Here is a 21696-nt window from a genome sequence, read left to right as displayed (position 1 = left end):
TACCATGTAATTTGTATAAAAACTTTCTTATACATGAGTAGGAAGAAACTTTCAAACCCTCAAAAAATTATTTTAGAGTTTCAATCATTCTCATAAAAAATAGCAATTAGAAATTAAATAAATTATAAATTATATGGTAGAAACTAGCTGAAAAATTTATAGTAAACTTAAATTAGGAGTTTCCAAAATAAGTTTTCTAGATAAATATATCCAACACATTTAATAATTAACTTATAAATCTTATTCCGATAGAACTAATCGATGAATTAGTTGATAATATAATGTGTCTTGAATACAATTATATAATTTTTACTGTATAAACAAAATTTGTGTTTCTTGATAAAATACAGGGTTAAATATGTTTTTCGTCCCTTAACTTTCAATGAAAATTGGAATTAGTCACTCTTCAAAACTTTTGTCTAATTTAGTCCGTCAACTCTAGAAATGTATGAATTTAGTCTTTTTAACCAAATTTTGCTAACTTTTTGATGTTTCAAACGCGTTTTTCAGTTAACATTGAAGCAAAAATAGGTCAAACAGTGTAAACAACCTAAATGCTATCATAAAACGTGCTTGAAACATTAAATAAATTAGGCCAAAGTTTTAAAGAGGAACTAATTCCAATTTTCACTGAAAGTTTAAGGGACGAAAAACATATTTAACCCTTAAATATATTATTTGTAATTTTAATTTATCAACATTGAAGAGATGACAAGAGTATTAATATATGAGTGAGAAAAAAAGATATCAATCTCAATAAATTTGAAAATAGATAAAAACAAATAAAAAATAATGAAAAACATATTAAAATATAATGAATTACTTTAATATAATTTATCAAATACTTTTATATTGATCAAGTTAACTTATAAATTAAGTGTATTTTAATTAATATTTCATAATTTTGTACTAAGTTCCTTTTATTTAATAATAAGAATTAATAAAATACTAAAATAGATTTAGCAATCACACAATATTTATAGAAAGTAAAATTAAAAAAAAATTACTTGAACTTAAAGTATATTTAAACTAATTATTTTATACTAACTTTAAATTTTATAAGGGTAGGAGAAGAAAAAATAATAATAATAATAATATATTTTTATAATAGACGTAATTTTTATATATTAAAATATAAGTGGGAAAATATAACCATCATATATTGTAATTATCTATTAAAAACAATTAAAAAACATGGATCATTGCTTTTATCTTTAAATGAAATTTCTGTTTATGTATACCTACAAAGGATTTTCTTTTCGGTATCTACATTTATTTTTTAATTAATTTAATTCTTTAAACAAATTTTTTTAAAATTAAAATAATTATTATTCTTTTAAATTTAACAATATTTTTAATTATGGAACTACCTTCTTTTACAATAAAATTATACAAATTATTTAACTTAATTTTATAATTATAATGATAACAATAATATTTTATTATCTTTTTAATATCATAAAAGTGGTGGACACATGTCATCGACTGGTAATATATTAAAAAGAAATTTATCTTTAATTATTATTATATCAAAATTAACAAAATAACTTATAAGTTATCAGTAAAATATAATTAGTTTTAAATATAATACCATATTTAAAGTGAAATGAAAACGGAAAAATAGCCTGTAAAGTTATTCTGTTTATATTAAATAATAAATATTTTACTCAACTAAAATGTGTGTTAAAAATTTCTTGATTTGAAAAGTTGGTTACGTTAATAATATTAATTCATATTTTTATTTTAACTGACTATATATCAATGATAAAGATTAAGAAAATATGAAGAGATTTAAAAGTAGAAATAGTTATTTTTTTATATAGATTAAAGATATATGATATTTACATTAGTAAAACATGTTTAAATAATAAAGTAATTTATGTCATTTTAAAGAATTTTTCCAAATTGGACTGAAATTTCAAAGCTGTTAACTTTGTATATTTCGTGTTTTGATTCAAAGCCATCATCAAGCCCGAGAGAGAAGGAAGGAAGTAAGAACACTGACCCTCGGTCACGTTTCCGCCACCAAACCCCACAAATACAGTATTTTTCTCAACTTTTTTTTTATTATTTATACGCAACAACACCATAAGCCAACATCATTTGACCAAAAACACATTGCTTTTTTACATTTTCCAATTCATTGGAAGGTAAGATTCCAAGGAATCATTCCCTTTCCTTTTGTTTTTCTTCTATGCTTTTGAGTTTTGTCTTGAATTTTCTGTTAAAAATATTTGTTTTTATATTGTAATTATTATTATTCTTGTTATTATTGTTTTGCAGGGTTTTGGTTTGACATAAATTAACCTTTCAAGATCTCAGAGGGCAGAAGATCAAAGCCTAGACACACTCTCATAGATAAAGAGTGTCTCTGATTTGATCTTTGTTTCTTTTCTCCTTGAAAATTTTCAGCACCCCACAGGGTTCTGTCAGAAAAGTTTGAATTTTGAGCCTGCCCTTTACAATGATTTCTTCCTTGAGACAGCCTGTTGTGGGGATCAGTGGTTCTGATCTTCTTTTGAGGCAAAGACATGCAACCCCAGTTAAGGCACGGTCGTTTTTGCCTTCTTTGGCAAGGGAAAAGGGACATGGATCTCTGGTTTCAGTGCATAAGCCACTGCACATTGCTTCTTCTCTTGGTGGTGCAAATTTCTCTTCAGTGAAGAGTGGTGGAAAGGGTGATTTGGTGAAGTGCGAGGCCTATGAGGCAGACAGATCAGAGGTTGAGGCTACAAACACACCATCAGAGGCTTCAAAGAAGGTGAAGATTGGCATATATTTTGCAACCTGGTGGGCTCTGAATGTGGTGTTTAATATTTATAACAAGAAGGTGTTGAATGCCTACCCCTTCCCGTGGCTGACTTCAACTCTCTCACTTGCATGTGGGTCTCTCATGATGTTGATCTCTTGGGCCACTGGGATTGCAGAAGCCCCCAAGACTGATCCTGAGTTTTGGAAGTCTTTGTTTCCTGTAAGTATCGAATTGGTTTTGTTTGTTTGTTTCTTGAGGAAAAAAAATTGATGTAAGGAAGTGAAAGCTTTGTTTTGTTTGCTCATGTGTTTTTTGTTCTGGGAAAAAAATGTTTTTCTTTTTTACAATTTTGGACACATATCTGGATGTCTATGTTGGTTAACTCCAGAAACGTACAAAGTAGAGAAAATTGAGTATGTTCCTATCAAACCTTGCGGCTGAATTGGACTGAATTAATTTTAAGATCTTTGGTTTATCAATTATAACAATTTTCTAGTTTTGAAAAAGTGATTTTACCTTAGCTGGACAATCAGCAAAGTTTCTTCATCCACCCTATAAAATCCTTTAAATTTTTGCTATGCCTGAATAATTGTTTCAAAAAAGTTATGGATCAATTTAGCCACCCTCCTTTCTTTCTTTCTTTATTTATTTAGTAATCATTTTGGAGGGATGGAGAACTTAGTTCTTGTTTTGTTTGTCCTTCAGGTTGCCGTTGCACATACAATAGGACATGTGGCAGCAACTGTTAGTATGTCAAAAGTTGCGGTATCATTTACACATATAATCAAGAGTGGTGAGCCTGCTTTTAGTGTTCTGGTTTCAAGATTTCTCTTGGGTGAGACTTTCCCCGTGCCAGTCTATCTGTCTTTACTTCCGATCATTGGTGGATGTGCACTTGCAGCCGTGACTGAACTCAATTTCAACATGACTGGTAATGAATTTTTCCTTTGAAGGATCTTGTTTGTCCTTAAAATTGTTGTTAAGCACGGTAATAAGATGGAGATAAGATCATAAACTGATTCGGAATTTGACTAGGAAAAAGATAACCTGTCAAAATTTGGTTATGTTTTAGCTGTTACTTTTTTCTTTTATTGATAGAGAACTGGCCTTTACTACACTTTGTTGTCTATTCTTGCTTGAGTTTATCTCTCAAGAGCAAGGGTAATTTGTTTATGATTAACTTGAGTAATGGTGTCATTAGAGGTCTTCTATTTGAGCTGAAATGACCTTGTTGTAATGTTTGCTGCAAGTAGCTCTTCACTCTTCTGACTTTATTTTCATCATTCTTTTTCAGGTTTCATGGGTGCTATGATATCGAATTTGGCATTTGTATTCCGTAATATATTTTCAAAAAAGGGAATGAAGGGAAAGTCTGTCAGTGGAATGAATTACTATGCTTGTTTATCTATTTTGTCCCTTGCAATTCTCACACCCTTTGCAATTGCCGTGGAAGGACCACAGATGTGGATTGCCGGATGGAAAACATCGATCTCTCAGATTGGAAACCAACTCATATGGTAATTTCAAGAAGACTGCATACCGTAATGTTATCCCTTTTGTGTTGTTATCATGTTCACACTCATCTCTATTCCTATTCATCTCTATTTTCCATGCTCTTAGGTGATATGTTGAATTTTTCATAATATATGGTTAGTGTTCAAAGTTCATTTGTTTTTGAGTGACATATTTAACAACAGTATGGGGAAAGGTGGTGTTCCTGGTCCCAATTCCTGACCATCAATCTGAAGATGACTTGAATAGTTGGTAGTTATTTAGAATACTGTCCTTTTCATCATCTTTATTGTTAATACAGTTGAATGTTTTGTAGCTGTTCGGGGTCAACTTGATAGTTTGTAATTTTGAAGTGACTGGGATATTTGGATCTCTCCCAGTGTTGGAGATTCTGCATTAAATGCTTTATTCAGTTGGCTTGCATATTTATACCTTGGTTGAAAATATAAACTAACTTCAGAGACTCAATGTATATATAGAATGCATAAGAACATTTACTCTTGGATAGAAGACACCAATGTCAACTTCCTTAGTCTTTTCTGCCACTAATTGATGATCATGTCCCTATGCTAATTTAAGACTGTGGGTTGATAGATCCTCTGTGCTGAGCAATGTACTGATTATCAAATACCTGACTTTCTTTTTGTTGTTGTAATCTGAAGAACAGCTATCACCTTTTGTAAAGTTTAGTTTTAACATTTTAACCAAACATCTGACTTCAATTTCTTCATTCTGATTGAGCTGTCTCTTGTTTGTGCTCTTTGTCTTGTGATCACAAGCTTCTGCTCTCAATATTATGACTAAATTTTTGGTTGGTAATTGTACACGACAGGTGGGTAGCAGCTCAAAGTGTATTCTATCACTTATACAATCAAGTGTCATACATGTCTCTGGATGAGATCTCTCCCTTAACATTTAGCATTGGAAACACCATGAAACGTATATCTGTCATAGTGTCTTCGATTATTATCTTCCACACTCCAGTTCAACCTGTTAATGCTCTTGGTGCCGCTATTGCTATCCTTGGAACCTTCTTATATTCACAGGTATTTTCTGTTCTTCACTTTTTAATGTGTTATGTTTATCATTGTTTATTTGGCAGGCGATATTTTTACCACCAAAAGAAAAATATTTGAAACATCAAACACACGTTGTGTTACCTATTATACTGGACCAAGGGTCCATTAGAGAGAGAATGTGTTTAGGTTGATTGTTGATAGTCATTTATGTGAACTTGAACCCTTTGCATTGTTATTTTGTCTGATCTGCAAACTGTCAAATTTTAAAAGGGTTTTTGTGTAACCATGAACAGTTATGATTAGGTGAGAGTTTACCATGGAGAAAAAAACATGGTTCATAGGGTGGAGTTGGTTATGAATGTTTTTACCTTCCAATCTAATGAATGATATTTTGCTGAAGTTAGGTGATCCAAGTTTTATTGTTGAGTAGCCTCTTGAATTGCCACCTAACTCCTTTGGTTCTTACATTGAACCTACCTATACAACTTCTTTTCAAAGTCAATTTTCAACATAAGTTAGCTTACCTTGTAGACTTACCAAAGTTGTCCACACCATATACTTTTGCACATGCTTTTTGGTTCATACCTTCACAATGAGGCTTCTAATGAAAGCATCTTTGGCATGTTCCTTGAAAATATCTGTCAGGTGGGTGGGAATCTTAGAAAATTGAGAAAAAAAAAGGTTAAAGACAAAAGAGAATAACAATTAGATTACCAGTTTCTTTAAGATAAACAAATTCAGAAATAATGATTTTGTTTGGTAGGTATACTTATTTCATATTCTTGTGTTTCCTGCAGGCAAAACAATAGATTTGGTGGACTAAGATTCCTCTATGGATTTGTTTGTTACTGTTCTTCATGCTCAACCAGGGACAAGAAAGTTAAATTTGGAATGTGTCACTGCTGGATTTTTGCAAGAGTATGCTCTGGCTGTCAGTCCATCTGTAGATAGATATAATAATAAGAATGATGCTGCTGAGGAAACATTATTATAATACAGATTATTGTTATTATTAGGTAGAGTTTTATTTTTTTTTTTTCAATTTCTGAAATGCCTACGATTTGAAATAAATGTTTTTGAGAATAATCTCTCAAAACATTGTTTTCTGTAAGGAGCATGCAATAATGTGATGAATTCCATGATGAATTTTGAGTGTCAGAATATATAAATGTTTGATGTTGTGAGTGAATATGCAAGTTGAGAGGTGCATTATGGTCCTTCCATTTCTATGTCCTTTGACCCTTTCCATGTGATGGTTGTTTGCTTTCTGTAGTGAGAAAGTGACTCTTCACTTTTCTAAAGGACATGTTCTCATTCTTCATGTCTGTGTTCATTGTTCATTGTTCATATTTGAAACCTAATTCATAAAATAATTAATAAGAGAATATTCGAACATTGATTCCTGAAGTGGGGTATATTTGAGGTTGTTAGGGATATAGAGTGCTTCATTATTTCATCATCAATTATATTTCACAACTATATCATTTTTTTGTTTGTCTTTTATAGTTGTTTTTGATAATGGTGTAATTGGATCTTTTGAAGTTAATCTTTATCTAAAAAGTGAAAGTCCTTAGAATGTTCAATGAACTTAGTTGTTTAATTAATGATAAAGGAAAAATTACAATATGTTTATATATTACTTTATATTAGTTTATTCTTTAATTTTGTATAGTTTCTATTTCAAAATTCGTGTTTAAAGGTCAAGTTTTATAAAAAAGTTTAAAAGAAAGTGTAAGAGGTAAAATAAATAACGTGAGGTTAGTTAAGGGATAAATATTATTAAAACAAAATGGTAAGTTTCTTAAGTAGTTAATTAGAAACTGAAATCAGAGCCTAAATGATAAGATTAATGTGTTTTTTCAATTTGATATAACAATTTCACAGAAAATTAAATTTTAGTTTAATAAAAAGATAAAACGTATTTATAATTTAAGTGTACTCTGTTTCATATAATATTTGGATAAAATATGTTTCTGTTCAGTCTAAAATTTCTCAAATTCGGTTTTATTTTTCCAAGAGAAGCCTTATCTTATATTCACTTTACCAAAATTATATAAATTTTAGTTGTTAGAGTGTATTTTTGACGGTTTATAACCATGATTAAAAACATTTTATAATAAAAATAAAGAAATTCCATATTAGAGAAGCAAAAGTAAGAGCAAAAACTAAGGAGAGTAATGAGAGAGAGAGGTGAACCAGTTTGATGAGAGAGAATCTATGAGCATAGTTGAGTGATGAAGTTGAGCTTCCATGAAATGGTGTTGTTAATAATAATGTTATTGGAAAAGCATTATAGATAAGAAGAACAAACACTATTTTGTTTGTTGCTGATGATGCTACTGTGATTGAAGCCTCTAATATAAGGATTTTCTGGATAAGATTTCATTCAATACAAACCAGAATTAAACTTGGACAAGAATGTCTTTCACCCTCTCCAATTCAACAATGGCTATTCATTCCTGTACCTCCACAATTAATAACTGCACCTCCACAATAATAGGAAAAATACTCACTCTGAAAATTTTGTGGGAAGGAGAAAATATCAAAAAACTCATTTTCCAAAAATATTGTTTCAAAAAATTTCAGAATGTATAATTCGAAAATCACTTTTAAGATAATAAAATAACCATTTTGAAAATTTGAGAAGAAATTGTGAGAGTGCAGGAAGTAAAAGCCTTCAGTAACTTAGTCACTGGGCCTTCAATTTTTAGGTTGGTAATTGAGAAGTGTTATTTTCAAATTGTTACATCTCTTACATCTGGATTTGCTAAATTGTTTTTACAAATTTCGAGAGACTATTGTTTTATAAGAAAAACTATTTTAAGTATTATTTTATATCTATATATAGGATAATCATTCCAATCAAATTTATTCAAACGTCTATTACATCTAATAAAACTGTTTCACATTATATTTTATGCTTTAAAAGCATTAAAATCATACAATGTAAAGAGACATTAACTTTTATTTCTGTAATTTATATCTCATATCAGTGTAAAGAGACATTTAGTAGTATATAATGTTATCGTTACATTGTATTAGGTAATAAAATAACGTGATAAATTGTAAAATTTTACTACGGTGTAAAAAATGTAAAATTTTGAAGCTTAAATTTACATAATTTAGTTTAAAAAGCCATATATATCTAAATGGTTTTGTTTTAATATCAAATACAAAAAAAAAAAATTAATATCACGAAAATTTCATTAGGGACTTATTTTTCAAAGTAAACTGGAAGAATTTACAATGAAGGAACTTGGATACTTCCCATTTTAATGGTGTTTTATATGGGCACTACTCTAAGTTAAGTTGCTTTCTTTCTCTGTTTATATTTTTATATCAATTTTAGAATTCTATGAATAATGATGCATAGCGTTGTATATCATCATTTGTATCAATTAATGCATGATTTTACATACATTTTGTATCAATTAGAATTGATTGCACGATTATTTTCTTTAATTTCATTTTCTAATACCTTTTAGGTTTGTTGTGTTTTCGGTTTGCTTTGAATCATGAAAAAAAATATATATATATATAAAAGAAGCATCTTCCATGAATTGAAACTGAAGAAAAATGAAGAACCTGAACACATGTTTTTAAGGGAAAGAAACTGAATTGAAGAATAAACAAAATTTTCTTGCATTGGGAGTGAACTGAACCCAGAAGAATAACAAATACAACCTCATTTCACCAATCTTATACGTACATACATAAAATATAGGAATGCAACTCTCAGCTAAGCTAAGAAATGAGCAGAGAATGGTGATATCAGTAGTGTGAGCCTAAATTCTTGTTACATTTTGCTTGGATAGTGGATCAGAAAAACCTTACTCAACTTCTTTGATAATTCTTCGTCGCCGTAAGGGTTGTGTTGTAATGCTCCCTGGAGCACTGTGAGCTTTCCTCTTATCTTCCTTCCTTTTCTTGGCATCAGTCATAACACGCATTAAAGCAGAAGCTTTGAATATTGGTCTTGGCAAGTGCCTATGTCTGTTGAGCAAATAAAAAAAAGTAAAAAGTGACAATTATGCACAGGGAAACTTCATTGTGGAAATATATAATATATGACAGAACTTTTATCAGCTGTAGCAAAAATGTTTGATCAAATCTCACCTTGCAATCCTGTTAACCTCAGGGAGGTGCTTATAACGTTTCTTTACAGCCTCGTGATAGTCGTGCTTTTTACGTTCTCTTGGAAGAATCTGTGGCATGATCACAAAGTAATCATCTGTCAATGAAGGGTTTCTAAAAATAGAAATAGTCAGGTATAACCAATAGGTAACAAATTGGAAAACAAACAAGCATCCAAATTACGATGATTTAAGGATCTTAATCATTGTTCATCTTTTAATGTGCGACAGACAAGGATGTCAGGGAACAATGAAACTCAATTATACTATAAAATGTATTTGGATCCTCCCAACTCTAGTCCAAGCATGGACCTTAGCATTTTTATAGACCAGCAGGAATTTGGAATCATGGAGAGGCAAAGTGGGCCTTCCCTCCCTTCTCTCGTACTAGATGGTGTCTATCTCACTAATAAGATGACAATGACAGCAATGTCGGGAGATGAAAGAAGTAGGTTTAAATACAAATAAATGTAAAGAAAATGTATGTATATAAACAAACAAAACTGAGATTCATCTTTATATGAAATAAACATTGCCGCATGATGCTAAGAATATGCTCTGACACATTAATTATTTCACTCAAATCTAAGTAATGTAAGATGCAAGGAAGATATCTTACTACTCCGAGTTGTTCAGACGCTTTTGCCTTCCAAATTCTAAGGTTAGTATCATCACTTCCTGAAATCACATAACTTCCATCACCACTGAACTTGACACAAAATACCCTGCATAAACAAAGAAAAAGATCAGCCTACCATACGGATAGAAATCTTTCAGAAGAAAAAATTGGCAAAAGCAGCAATAGCATTTTGTTAGGATATAGAATAAAGGGACGTATAGCAGTTACTGATTAGAGGGATATCATGTCTATAAATACGAGGATACTATAGCAAAGGGGGATTTTCATTTCGTAGACTGAGCGTCAACCCTTTGTGAAAGGAGAAAGCCTTTCTGAAGGGAAACCCTTGGAGGAGAAAGTGTTCTCCCATTTCTTGACACTTTCATATTACTCGATAAAAATCTTTGCAATTCTTGGTTCGTAACATCTTTTGTTGGCTATTTAAAAATCTTTTCAATTTTTGGTTCGTAAGATAATTTATAAGTATCTTGTTACACATCCAAGGTTTACATTAGTTGAAAAGTGACATGGGTAATAAAGCAATATCACGTTCATTTTCAAATATAAATTAAGTGAACCTTTGCATTCTCTTAGTGTGATAAATCTCTTTGCTGTGACCACCGTTATACTGGAAAAGTCTCACCTACAAATGAGAAATCATCAATAGATAGGAAACCATTCTTAGTAAGACCAAACGTCAGATGATTGAAAACAAAAGTCAAGGAACTAACTGTTCTATCGTAAGATCCAGTGACAAATTCTCGTCCAGTTGGTGAGTAGTCAATATCCATCCTGTAGAATAAAATATGATCACGCATGCATGATAAAATTCTAAGATTACCAAAAACACAACACTTAAAAGAAAAATCATCTTACACTGCAGAAACATGATCTTTATGAACACATTTAGCTTCACCCAACTTCCTAGTATCATAGCTATAGCAGTTGCCGTCTTCATTTGCCTGAATAAAATTTGTTGACAAGAATGTAAAATATCTCTATTGAAGATGTCTCGACCCAATAATATCTCATGTTAGCCTCAACGAAAACCCTAAACAATAGCTTGAGAACCATTGAATACATTCAAATTATCAACTTACAGCTGTAAAATTTATGGGTTCCATTGGATTCCAACATAAAGAATTGGTTTTGGTCTGTCACAATGAAGTAATAGTTAGTGTAATCATGAATATATTTGGAATAAAGCCAAATGATTTGGGGAGTCGGACAACTCAACAAAAATGTTGAGAAATGTTGCAATGGTATAATACGGTGTGCAATTTAAGAACCACATTAAATAATAGGGACCTCCGTCAACAAAATATGTTGATTAGAAATAACATAATAAAAAAACAGCAATTATATGTTATAATTTAAAAGCAATGAAAAAGGTAATTACCATCATTATCATTTTCCTCACAGGGGAAGCCATACGTAGATCATACAAAATTATGCTTCTGTCACTGAAAAAAGAAAAGAGGTTAAAAAGGCAGGTAATTTACATACAAGAGTAGAGTAAGTTAAGCCACCGATATTAGGACTTATAAAGTAGNANAAAGTAAAATCATNCAAAATNGGCAAAACTTGAAANAAAAAAAAAAAAAAAAAAAAAAAAAAAAANNANACCAAAANAAACAAAACCAAGTCCCCTTCTTGATATTCCTTTCCATTCAGTGAATGAAATGCCTTTTTCACCAGATAAATGACACTGTTGGAATATATTGCAGATGTCTAAACATTATGGAAATATTATACATAACCCCTGAAGAAAATTTTCATATATCTTTATATTTTAAAATATCAAAGGATACCTTATAACATTATGATTATATTTTAAAATAGTTTAGAGCACTACGATCTCAAGGAACTAGCTTCCATATTCTTTCTATTTCATCATTGATGATTTGTTTCTGGATTTAATTAGGGGCACAAGACATTTAACTAAACTAAGTACTTTGTCTTTTGGATTCTATTTACAACATTATACACAATATTATTTTGAATATTTATTTTTTTCATTTCTTTCTTCCCAATAATTTCAACATAAAACAACGAACTATTAGATTAGTATCAGTCTTCAATCCACAACAAAACATAAAACGGAATTTTCTCATACTCAGGAACCTATTTCAATTACAACTTCAATCAAGTTGACAGTACCAAGGCTTTAATCTCGGAAATGGAACATTAAAATGTGATACTAAACAAGAAGGAAAATATACTCATTAAAACAGCATAAGTACTATTAAGGGAGAAAAAACAAAAATTCAATGAGACCAGCAAAGACCAAACAAGCAACAAATAAAAAAAGGATCAATATATCTATTGGGTGAAAAAAACTGAATTGTATTGTGATCAATATTGTAGTCCTAAACCTATAGGCAATGTCACGTACCTAGCTGAGGTGGCCAAAAGATTTGGTTCTCCAGGATTAAACCGGACAGAAATTACTGTATCTGTCCCCCATTCAAAACTATTAATCGGCTGAGACCTGCAGAAAGAAAGAAACAATTACATGAAATAGACATAAAATTTAGAATGGTCAACTACTATGATTCTAGTAAAACAAGTAGACCAAACAGAAACTGAGCACCTGTTGTGATTCCATATATCTACTTGAGCACCAACTGTGGCAAAAAGCTCACCATCCCACTGGTGATCAACGCCCCTAAATATTGAGAAAGTAAAACAAGGTTCAGTAAGCATAAAAATAACAAACTTCAATATCTTCCTCAGGGATAATTCACTCCAAAACTTACCAAAAAGCATTCTTCCAAACAAAAACACTTGCTGGCTGCACAAGACAAAAAGGTTCATAAAATTGAGTAATATACCCACTTAAATAAAAAAAAAAAAGATAAAAGTAAAATATGCTAGCACAAAATTTCACCTCGACAGTGCTCTTGGTTGAGTCATCTGACTCCACAAGAGAAGTATTAGGAACATTCCAGAGTCTGATACTGAATAAAAATTACACGTTACATCAGAAAAATAGCTAGAGAAGGCTAAATATGATAGATAGATATAATAGGGAAAAAGGTTGATTATTACCAGGCATCAGTTCCACAGGACACAAGAACTTTTCCATCAGTAGATGCTGTCAAACCTCGTACTGCACCTTGGTGACCAGGAAACTGACAAACTGTCTGTCTTTTATATCAAATACAAGGGGCACCAAATTAGATACATATAGTAGTTTAAAAAATTGTAGCATTAATTTTCTTCTTATGCATAATTTCCATGCATATTGCTAAATAATTTTATCATATAAGAACTACCAGTCTTCAGGAAGCCAACATACCCCTTCAACAGAGAAATAATAAGAAAATCTCAAGTCATATTTGATACAGTAAACTACAGCTCATTCATAACTAATAAGACAAAAATTATGACTTTCCTGAGATATACTTATTATCTATTGATAGCCCATACAATGTATTGTTAATTAGTACAGCATCCATTTCTTTTCATATAAGCCCTCTAAGGCTCTAACTAAATCTTAAATACACAAAAACTTATCATAGATGACAGAAATAATAGTAAAGATCACTAGGGAGTTAACAACAATTGAATTATAGAGAAGAATATTAATTACATTTCTTAATATTTGTGTTATCCTCTAAGCAGACAGATGGAAAGAAATGTACAGAATACAAAGAACTGTTTTTCATTTCAAAAATATTACTAAATATCATGAACTTGATTCAAATTCGAAATATAAATATTTTCGTTCTGAAAAAACCAAATTAATAAAAAAACTATTACCTTGATGCTAAATCCCAAAGTCGAATATCTGTAAAAACAACAAAGACAAATGTTACAGGCTTCTTTTTTATGTATGCAACTCAACTTATCCACCATCTTACAAAGATAACAATGTACAGTGGATTGAGTCTAATCTGCAAAAGGATGATGTTGCAGTAATCCATAAAACATAATACCATGTAGAAGAAAAACCATTGGAAAAGAACCAATAAAGCAAGGATAAAATTACAAGATAGGGATGAATAGTAAAAGTGAATGGATATGTAAGACATGACCACACAATTATTCCTTATTTATGATTGATTATTTATACAATCTATTATGCAAAAAGAACCACACTACTTTAAAGAGCTATGTTTCATAATAGTGCTACACACACATACATATTTATGCTCTCCCCATCTCTAGAACATTCCCAGTCCTCCTAACAAAATTTAACCACTTCCTGAATTTAAAATTATTATCCATCATATAGCAAAAGCAAATTTCTTCCTCTTCTCTATCTCCAGACCAAGATACTTCCTACAGCTACAACTACACATATAGCTGCAGGTACATAAATAAATAAGGTAAAATGAACTACCTCCATCCATTGAACCAGAGAATATCCCTTTCAACTGGCTAGGGTTCTTCGTCATACACGAAATAGCATCTATATGTCCATCCAATGCTCCAATAAATGGTCTTGCAAAAATCTAAACCCTCAAAGATTAAAAACACACAATAAGAAACAGAAAAACTTCACATGCAATAAAAACACACTGATCACGAAACTGAAAAAAAAATTATAAGGAAAAGCGGACCTTGTCCAACTTCACTGCATTAAGAGCCCGCACATACTCCACGGCCTTCTCTTGAGGACGAAGGCTGGGGTCGTAATTCCGGAACACCCTCTGTCCAAAATCAAAGGGACAGTTTCAGAAAAAGCAAAAGATTGAAAATTCGATTGAACTGAGCAATTAGAATAAAGCTATTGGTAAAGGATCGTGTGCATTGAATCACCTGAAGGTCTTGACTTCGTTCTCGGGTGAACTCATCAACGGAGCGTGATATAACTTTGACCTTCATTGGGCGTTATACTGTGTTTTGGTTCTTCAACCTCCGAATTAGAGAGCGGAAAAACCCTAGTATGATTGATGGAGGGAACCAAGGTAAGAGGAAGGAAGGGTTTTAGTGCTGTTTTGTTTGCGGGCATATGGATACGGGTCGGGCAAGAAAAATAAATATATGTGCTAACAAATTTTAAAATAATAACTATAAATTTCATTAAAATATATACAGATATTAAATTTTATATATCGAATTAGTATATATAGAAATTAAAATCAATTTGATAGTGTTTAATTTTCTCTTGTTAATGTAAAAATATAATATTTAGATTTTAGAAATTGTGTTTTGTAATTTTTCTTTATGTATACATTCTTTCATCATTTTTATTATCTTTTAATTTTAAAATATAATTAAAGATAAAATAAGAATATAAAATATATACACAGCTATAAATATGTTTTTAATTTAAAAATCTGATAAAAAGTAAAATAGAAACATGATATATGAAATGCCATAACCTATTTAGTTATATCTTCATATAAATATTTTTCTTCCTTTTAATTTGCAAACATAATTAAGAATAAAATTAAAATATGAAATATTTATAAAAAAAAATTGTCTTCCTTCATTTTTTTTCCCTCCAAATTTAAATAATTTTGTGAAATGTTTTCATAAAATTTATTTTTAAAATCGTATCACCAAATTTTAAAAAGTCACATTATCCACATGGAATTTTTCCATGGTGACAATTTAAATATGTCAGATCAAAGTTCACGATAGTTTATATATCAGAAAATAAAATTTACAATATCACATCGTTTTTAAGGTAAAAACAAGTGTAATAAGCTTTTTACTATTTCAAGAAAAAGATTTAACAATAATGAAAATAATAAAAGTAATGTTACTTCACAATCATTTATGTTTTTATTCTAACAATCTGTTTATGTCTCAATCGATATTATCTTATTTATATTCCAACTACTTTCACCTAAATTGATAGAACATGAATCCAAAAACATTTATACCAAGCATTTTCCATGTTAAAATCACCATTTCTTTTTTAACCTCAATTTGAAAAATATACTAAAATTACATAATCTATGAGCTTCTTGCATATAGAATTTTATTGATTTGAGTCACAGCATTTATTATAATAACATAAACCAAGAATATAATTGAGGATTGAACAGCAACAGTTTTCTGATGCAAATATACATTGTTATTTAACTTGGTGTAATAATAAATTGCATTAATTATGTCTCTATGAGTAAGCTCAGTTCAGCACCCATTCCACATGACATGATGAACATTTCAAATCTTCAAGTACTTGATGGCAGTTTGAACATCCTTATCACCCCTGCCACTGAAGTTAACCACAACCTTGGCTCCATTGGGAAGGTTTGGACACACTTTCTCTAGATATGCCAATGCATGAGATGTTTCCAAAGCTGGAATTATGCCTTCAAGTCTTGAAACTCTCTTAAAAGCTACAAATAACAAAAGATCAAAAGTGATACAAGGGAAACATTGTTTTACATCAAACCAAAGAAGTATAAACTTATATGCATCTTGTTAAATGCTGGTATGATGGAAAATGGCAAGATGTTGTGTGGTACAATAGGTTTATCAGCACTTTGCTACTACACACTTACACTTATCAGTAACCATAGATGCATGCAGGAGATGTAAGAGATCAACAATGAGATTACATAAAGGACAGTAATTGTAAGTTTGTGACATTTCCCAAGATTAGTAGAGATCAAAAGGTTGATATGATAATGAAGTTTCTAAATCTCTTAAATGCTAGGGGACTTAAGGGTTAGAGAACAAAGAGGAAGACACTTGAATGGTTTAGCTGATCGGATTCCTATACCTTTTGGCTAGAACAATTGGTATCAACTAGTACAGACATACAGCAACTCGCTCTAGAAATTTGAAACTCCAAGAAATTACAATTCTAGACAACACAATGTTTATTCATTTAGTTCCTACAATTAGCAAATTCATGGTTTTGATCCCTATAAAAAACATTTTGTTAAATGTACGGACTAAAAATTATTTTTCTTATAGCAAATTAGAAACTAAAACAAACAATCATGATATTTTCAAAGACCACAGACATTTAGATTTGAAGCTGTAGAACAATTGTAAGAAACAAAGAAATTAATAATATATGACATTTAACAGAACGGGAAAACATTTTTAGATCGTAGAACACACCATTCTATGTAAAACTTATGCAGAATAAGTGCCAAATGAAACTAAAGATCATTAGATCAAGATTAGCAGAATGATATAGTAACACGAGTTTTGAACAAGTGATTGAGATGAGTTACTATAGTGTTAGCCAATGAAAAGGAGGGAGAGAAACAAATGATAAATGAAATTCAAAATCTATGCAATTTCTATTTTATACTAAATTTGTATTCGTGTGCTTTAACAAAAGCAGCAAGCTCAAGGTAATCCTAACCTTCCAATGCTTCTTCGTCAGTGATGCTATAATATTCAGCACGTCCTAAATCTTTCAAAAAGCTATGTTCCGGACCCACACCAGGATAGTCCAAGCTGCACACATTTTTGTTGTTGAAAACATAATTACACAATCAGAACAAGGAGAATTGCAAGAAACACAAAACACTGATATAACAAATTAACAGTAAGATTAATTACCCTGCGCTAATAGAGTGAGGCTCAACTATTTGTCCATCAGCATCCTGCAAAAGATAGCTCATTGCTCCATGCAAAACCCCAACTTCTCCTTTTGTTAAAGTTGCAGCATGCTTGCCACTGTCTAGGCCAAATCCAGCAGCCTCCACACCAATTAGCCTAACATCTTTGTCATCGACAAATTCATGGAAAAGTCCCATGGCATTTGAACCCCCACCAATACATGCAATCAGAACATCTGGCTTCCCTCCCCATTTTTCCAAAGCTTGTTTTCTGGTCTCCTTGCCAATCACATCATGAAACTCTCTGACCATCATTGGATATGGATGTGGCCCAGCAACAGAACCCAAAATATAATGAGTCGTCTCTACATTAGTCACCCAGTCCCTTATAGCCTCTGATGTAGCATCCTTGAGGGTAGCAGTCCCAGAATGAACTGCTCTAACCTGTATCACAAGAATATATCCTATCAGATAGATCAATAAACAAAGACAGATCTTTTGAATTCAATGTATAGCAACTAGATTTAGACACACATGAGGTCACATCACAGCACTTTTTCCCATGCAGAAAAAGAGCATATAATTTCCCTCAAAATTGTAATAAATCAATCCTAGTGTTTTCCTTTTCATGTAAAACAATCAACAATTGATCTTTTTGGATCTACAATTAGCCACGTACAACTAATTATAATAATACCATACTGTTTTTTTTTTTTTTCATTTGCTTTGACATTCTCTTGTAAGTGTCACTATCTTGTCCCAAATCTTACAGTCCTGCGCTTTTATCATGCGTTTTGGCATGATGCATTCATGCATGTAAAGTAAAAAAAAGTTTTCCAGAAAATGGCATAACCAACTATGAAGTCTAAGCCATCAAATCAGAAAAGATGTTAACGAAAAGATTTGTAAACATTGGTGTGTAGAAACAAAACCTTAACAAACCATATACTTACAAAATATTCATAAATTAACCTGAGAATAACATAATACAGATAATGATTGCAAAATAGAACAAAGCAGAATAGTCAATTTATTTTATGCAGAAGTCAACATCCAAAAATAATAAGCATAATATGGCGTAGGTCTAACAATAGAGAAACACTGAAAAGCTTGTTCGAGGAAGTTGCATGTCCCCTATATGTTAAAAGGAAAAGGAAACAAACAACAGACTAAAAGATATTTATGTTCAAAACAACACTGCAAATCCACAGTAAGATAATATTTATATATATCACAACAATAAAAATGACATACCTCAGCACCAAGGAGACGCATTCTGAAAACATTGAGAGATTGTCTTTCCATATCCTGTGCACCCATATAAATGATGCATTCCAAACCAAATCGAGCACATACAGTAGCAGTGGCAACTCCATGCTGACCAGCTCCAGTTTCAGCAATTATGCGTTTTTTTCCCAAACTCTTTGCAAGCAAAGCTTGAGCAACAGCATTGTTAATTTTGTGAGCACCAGTATGATTGAGATCTTCCCTCTTCAGGTAAATGTGAGGCCCTTCACCATTAGGCCTCTTATAATGCTCTGTCAACCTTTCTGCAAAATAAAGAGGACTCTCTCGACCCACATAATCTTTCAGGATCCCAGCCAACTCTGTCTGCAATTTAAAACATCTATCTCAGAAAATTTACATTATTTTTCCCCAAGAAACTACATTGCATGGCCTCTGAATGTCGTAAGCATACAAGACAATAAGAGACGGAGCAGTGTGTAAAAGAGCTACAGAAACTTATTCTTTGTATTATTAAGTGAAGATCAATATGGAGTTCCAAATTGTTTAATTCTGTCACTTCCGTACGAATTGAAATGCTAAAGACCAAAATGTGTGCTGAAGAATAAAATGATACACATTCAGAACTTCACAAAAGTGTATGTCTCACAAGCTATGTAGCACGGATACTACACGGACATGGACACTCTGACATGTGTAGTCTCCAAAATGTAAGACACCAAGACACAGATCTATATATTAGATCATTATGAATAGTCTAATTTAACAACCACTATTTAAATAGTAAAATCATTTATAAACAAGATCAGTCAAATATAATAATCTAAACATATTGTCACCTAATACAAAAATGAATCAAATCTATCTATCTAATACTCAAAAAGTGAATAGTGATCATATAAGGTTTGTTCCTTATTGTTATAATCATTATATATGTCCTCATTAAAATTATGTTAGAACCATGTGAAAGAGAAAAAAACGTCTTTCGACTTGTACTGTACTCTTCACCGTTACGTGTCGGACTTGGAGTGTCCAACACCAGTGTCAGACACTGGACACACCATTTGGGAGGCTTGTCCGAGCTTCATAGTTCACAAGCATCAAAATCAAAGGAACAGCACAAAGGAAAGGAAATAAAATATCAAGGTTTCAAAATAAGAATATTGATTGTATGTAACTCTCGGACGTTCTACAGAAAAAAAAAAAAAAAAGTAAGGGTTTTAAATTGCTGTCATAGTTTAGTGGCTAACTCTGATCTTAAAGAAATTTGCTAGATAAATACGGCTGATATGGCCACAACTGCGGTTGCAAATACCCCAAAAACCTCCTCGTTGCAATCGCAGTTGCAGTAGCATATTTGCAAAAACTAAGTCTGGGTTCAGTTTCTGGCTATGCCCCCACTTCCGTCATGCCATGGATAGAGAATTCAATTCAACAAACAAAGCAACAATCCCAAACACCCTAAGCTTTCAAATAATCAAAAACAGTTACAATAATCATCAGTGCCACATTTCAACAACCAATTTGTGAGCAATACCAACAAGCATTATGCATAAGGACTAAAAGACCAACCCACATAGCCATAAAATACCTTCAGCCTAACCGCACATTGCCTGGGATACCCATTTCCGCCAGAACCCACTAAACCACTTCACACACACCCAAATCCAAAAAAAAAAAAACACAGTACCCATTAACGCAAAAGCTGAAAAAGCTGAGCCCGAGTCACAAAACCTGAAACTGCTCATCTGCAGTGAGGGAATGAAAAGCAGCCTCAAGCTCAGTGAGTGCATGCATCAGAGTCTCAGGGACATACTTCCCCCCAAACTTGCCAAACCTCCCAAACGAATCAGGTCTACTGGGCAAAACTGACCCATTATCGAAATTGCGGTGTTCCTCCAGTGGCACAACATAGGAAGGGTCCCTGGTGGCAGAGCAGGACACAGAAGAAGAATAACCAGAAGGGGTTCTCAAAGGTGCAAACTTGAGCATGTTTGAGGGGAAATGAGAAGATGGGTGCGGCTGGCTGGTAATGGGAAGCACCCTTGAGGAGTTGAGGCCTGTGAATGTGATGGAAGCAGCCATTGACTTAGTTTTTATTTTCTTTTGTTCTGAAAGAAATTGATCTGGGTACTTCTTGGTGGGGTGGGGTTTAATTTATAGGCCAAAAGATTGTTGTGTGCTTTGGTGTTTTTGTATGTATCCAGAAACAGGATTCATAGCTATGATTAGACGATAAGAGAAAGAAGATCACATTTCATGCCCTAAATGGTTTTTGACTAATATTAGATTATTTATTTATTTACTATTTACTTTTATTTTACCAAATTTGACATGGGTATGGTGAAATCATGCTCTGTTTGTTACAAGATAGGCACCAAGAATGGAAAAAATGTTTTTTATTCGGTAAGAAGTTATTATTATTATCATTATTATTATTATTATTTTTAATATTATTATTATTATTATTATTATTATTATTATTATTAATCAAGTCAATTTTTACACTGGGAGTCAATTATGAAAAAATTATAGTATACTGATCCACATGCCATGTGGTATATTATTATACTTTAAGGATAATGAGATATAATTAACATTTACACTTTAAGGATAATAAGATATAATTAACATTAATTATAGTATACTACATAAATGATGTGATTCTTTCAGACTTGGATGGGATAGTTGAGTTTTAATGTATTCTACGAAATTATGTGACTCTAGTAGCTCTAATGATTTTATGATAAAAAGTATTAAATTGTCAATAGTGTATATAGTTAAAGGGAAATAAGTATGAATATGTTTTAATACAATCTCTTATTATTTTAAGGATAATGATATTTAGACAACATTTTTTTGACAACATTTAAACATTGATTACGTATTAATATGTGATTGGTTAAAAATTATACCACAATAATGTTTATGA

The 21696-nt window shown here is 31.5% G+C and overlaps 3 protein-coding genes across 4 annotated transcripts; 1 reads left to right on the top strand and 2 right to left on the bottom strand.

The window, feature by feature from the left end:
• Window positions 1–1954: 1954 nt before the first annotated feature.
• On the top strand, window positions 1955–6472 carry LOC106775934 (glucose-6-phosphate/phosphate translocator 1, chloroplastic). Of its 2 annotated transcripts, none has more exons than XM_014663190.2 (6): window positions 1955–2150; window positions 2284–2971; window positions 3458–3683; window positions 4047–4269; window positions 5097–5310; window positions 6081–6472. In XM_014663190.2, exons 2-6 carry the CDS (start codon window positions 2465–2467, stop codon window positions 6090–6092), a joined length of 1182 nt encoding a protein of 393 aa, XP_014518676.1. In that variant the 5' UTR covers window positions 1955–2150; window positions 2284–2464; the 3' UTR covers window positions 6093–6472. The 2 variants fall into 2 exon arrangements, with proteins under 2 accessions (XP_014518676.1, XP_022642360.1); XM_022786639.1 differs by having other exon boundaries at window positions 2027–2043.
• A 2429-nt stretch (window positions 6473–8901) lies between these two features.
• On the bottom strand, window positions 8902–14982 carry LOC106775061 (DDB1- and CUL4-associated factor 13). Its single transcript, XM_014662096.2, has 17 exons — window positions 14803–14982; window positions 14604–14693; window positions 14384–14495; window positions 13801–13828; window positions 13087–13185; window positions 12926–12995; window positions 12795–12829; window positions 12629–12703; window positions 12431–12526; window positions 11435–11498; window positions 11136–11189; window positions 10912–10997; window positions 10767–10827; window positions 10614–10678; window positions 10036–10141; window positions 9400–9488; window positions 8902–9276 (listed from the first exon to the last, which is right to left on the bottom strand). The coding sequence occupies exons 1-17, from the start codon at window positions 14866–14868 to the stop codon at window positions 9114–9116; spliced, it is 1359 nt and encodes a 452-aa protein (XP_014517582.1). The 5' UTR covers window positions 14869–14982; the 3' UTR covers window positions 8902–9113.
• Window positions 14983–15951: 969 nt separating this feature from the next.
• Window positions 15952–20998, bottom strand: LOC106774414 (tryptophan synthase beta chain 1). The gene is made up of 5 exons (XM_014661401.2): window positions 20499–20998; window positions 18774–19130; window positions 17521–17963; window positions 17321–17415; window positions 15952–16337 (listed from the first exon to the last, which is right to left on the bottom strand). The coding sequence occupies exons 1-5, from the start codon at window positions 20847–20849 to the stop codon at window positions 16162–16164; spliced, it is 1422 nt and encodes a 473-aa protein (XP_014516887.1). The 5' UTR covers window positions 20850–20998; the 3' UTR covers window positions 15952–16161.
• Window positions 20999–21696: the final 698 nt, after the last annotated feature.

Source organism: Vigna radiata, chromosome 10 (genome assembly GCF_000741045.1).
Source record: "Vigna radiata var. radiata cultivar VC1973A chromosome 10, Vradiata_ver6, whole genome shotgun sequence".
Classification (NCBI taxonomy): domain Eukaryota; kingdom Viridiplantae; phylum Streptophyta; class Magnoliopsida; order Fabales; family Fabaceae; genus Vigna; species Vigna radiata.
The sequence above is the reverse complement of the archived record's forward strand: the minus strand, read 5'-3'. Positions and strand labels throughout refer to the sequence as shown.

Bases quoted from the DNA above. Each gene is read 5' to 3' on its own strand.
- LOC106775934 (XM_014663190.2), top strand. From the start codon at position 2,465: ATGATTTCTTCCTTGAGACAGCCTGTTGTGGGGATCAGTGGTTCTGAT. The intron at 2,972-3,457 runs GTAAGTATCGAA...TTTGTCCTTCAG, and splicing joins TTTGGAAGTCTTTGTTTCCT to GTTGCCGTTGCACATACAAT. The intron at 3,684-4,046 runs GTAATGAATTTT...ATTCTTTTTCAG, and splicing joins ACTCAATTTCAACATGACTG to GTTTCATGGGTGCTATGATA.
- LOC106775061 (XM_014662096.2), bottom strand. From the start codon at position 14,868: ATGAAGGTCAAAGTTATATCACGCTCCGTTGATGAGTTCACCCGAGAA. The intron at 14,496-14,603 runs GTCCGCTTTTCC...TTGAGGGTTTAG, and splicing joins ATGCAGTGAAGTTGGACAAG to ATTTTTGCAAGACCATTTAT. The intron at 12,527-12,628 runs GTGCTCAGTTTC...TTCTTTCTGCAG, and splicing joins GATATATGGAATCACAACAG to GTCTCAGCCGATTAATAGTT.
- LOC106774414 (XM_014661401.2), bottom strand. From the start codon at position 20,849: ATGGCTGCTTCCATCACATTCACAGGCCTCAACTCCTCAAGGGTGCTT. The intron at 17,964-18,773 runs GTATGTCATTTT...CTTGTGATACAG, and splicing joins TGCGTCTCCTTGGTGCTGAG to GTTAGAGCAGTTCATTCTGG. The intron at 17,416-17,520 runs GTAATTAATCTT...AAATGTGTGCAG, and splicing joins CCTCACTCTATTAGCGCAGG to CTTGGACTATCCTGGTGTGG.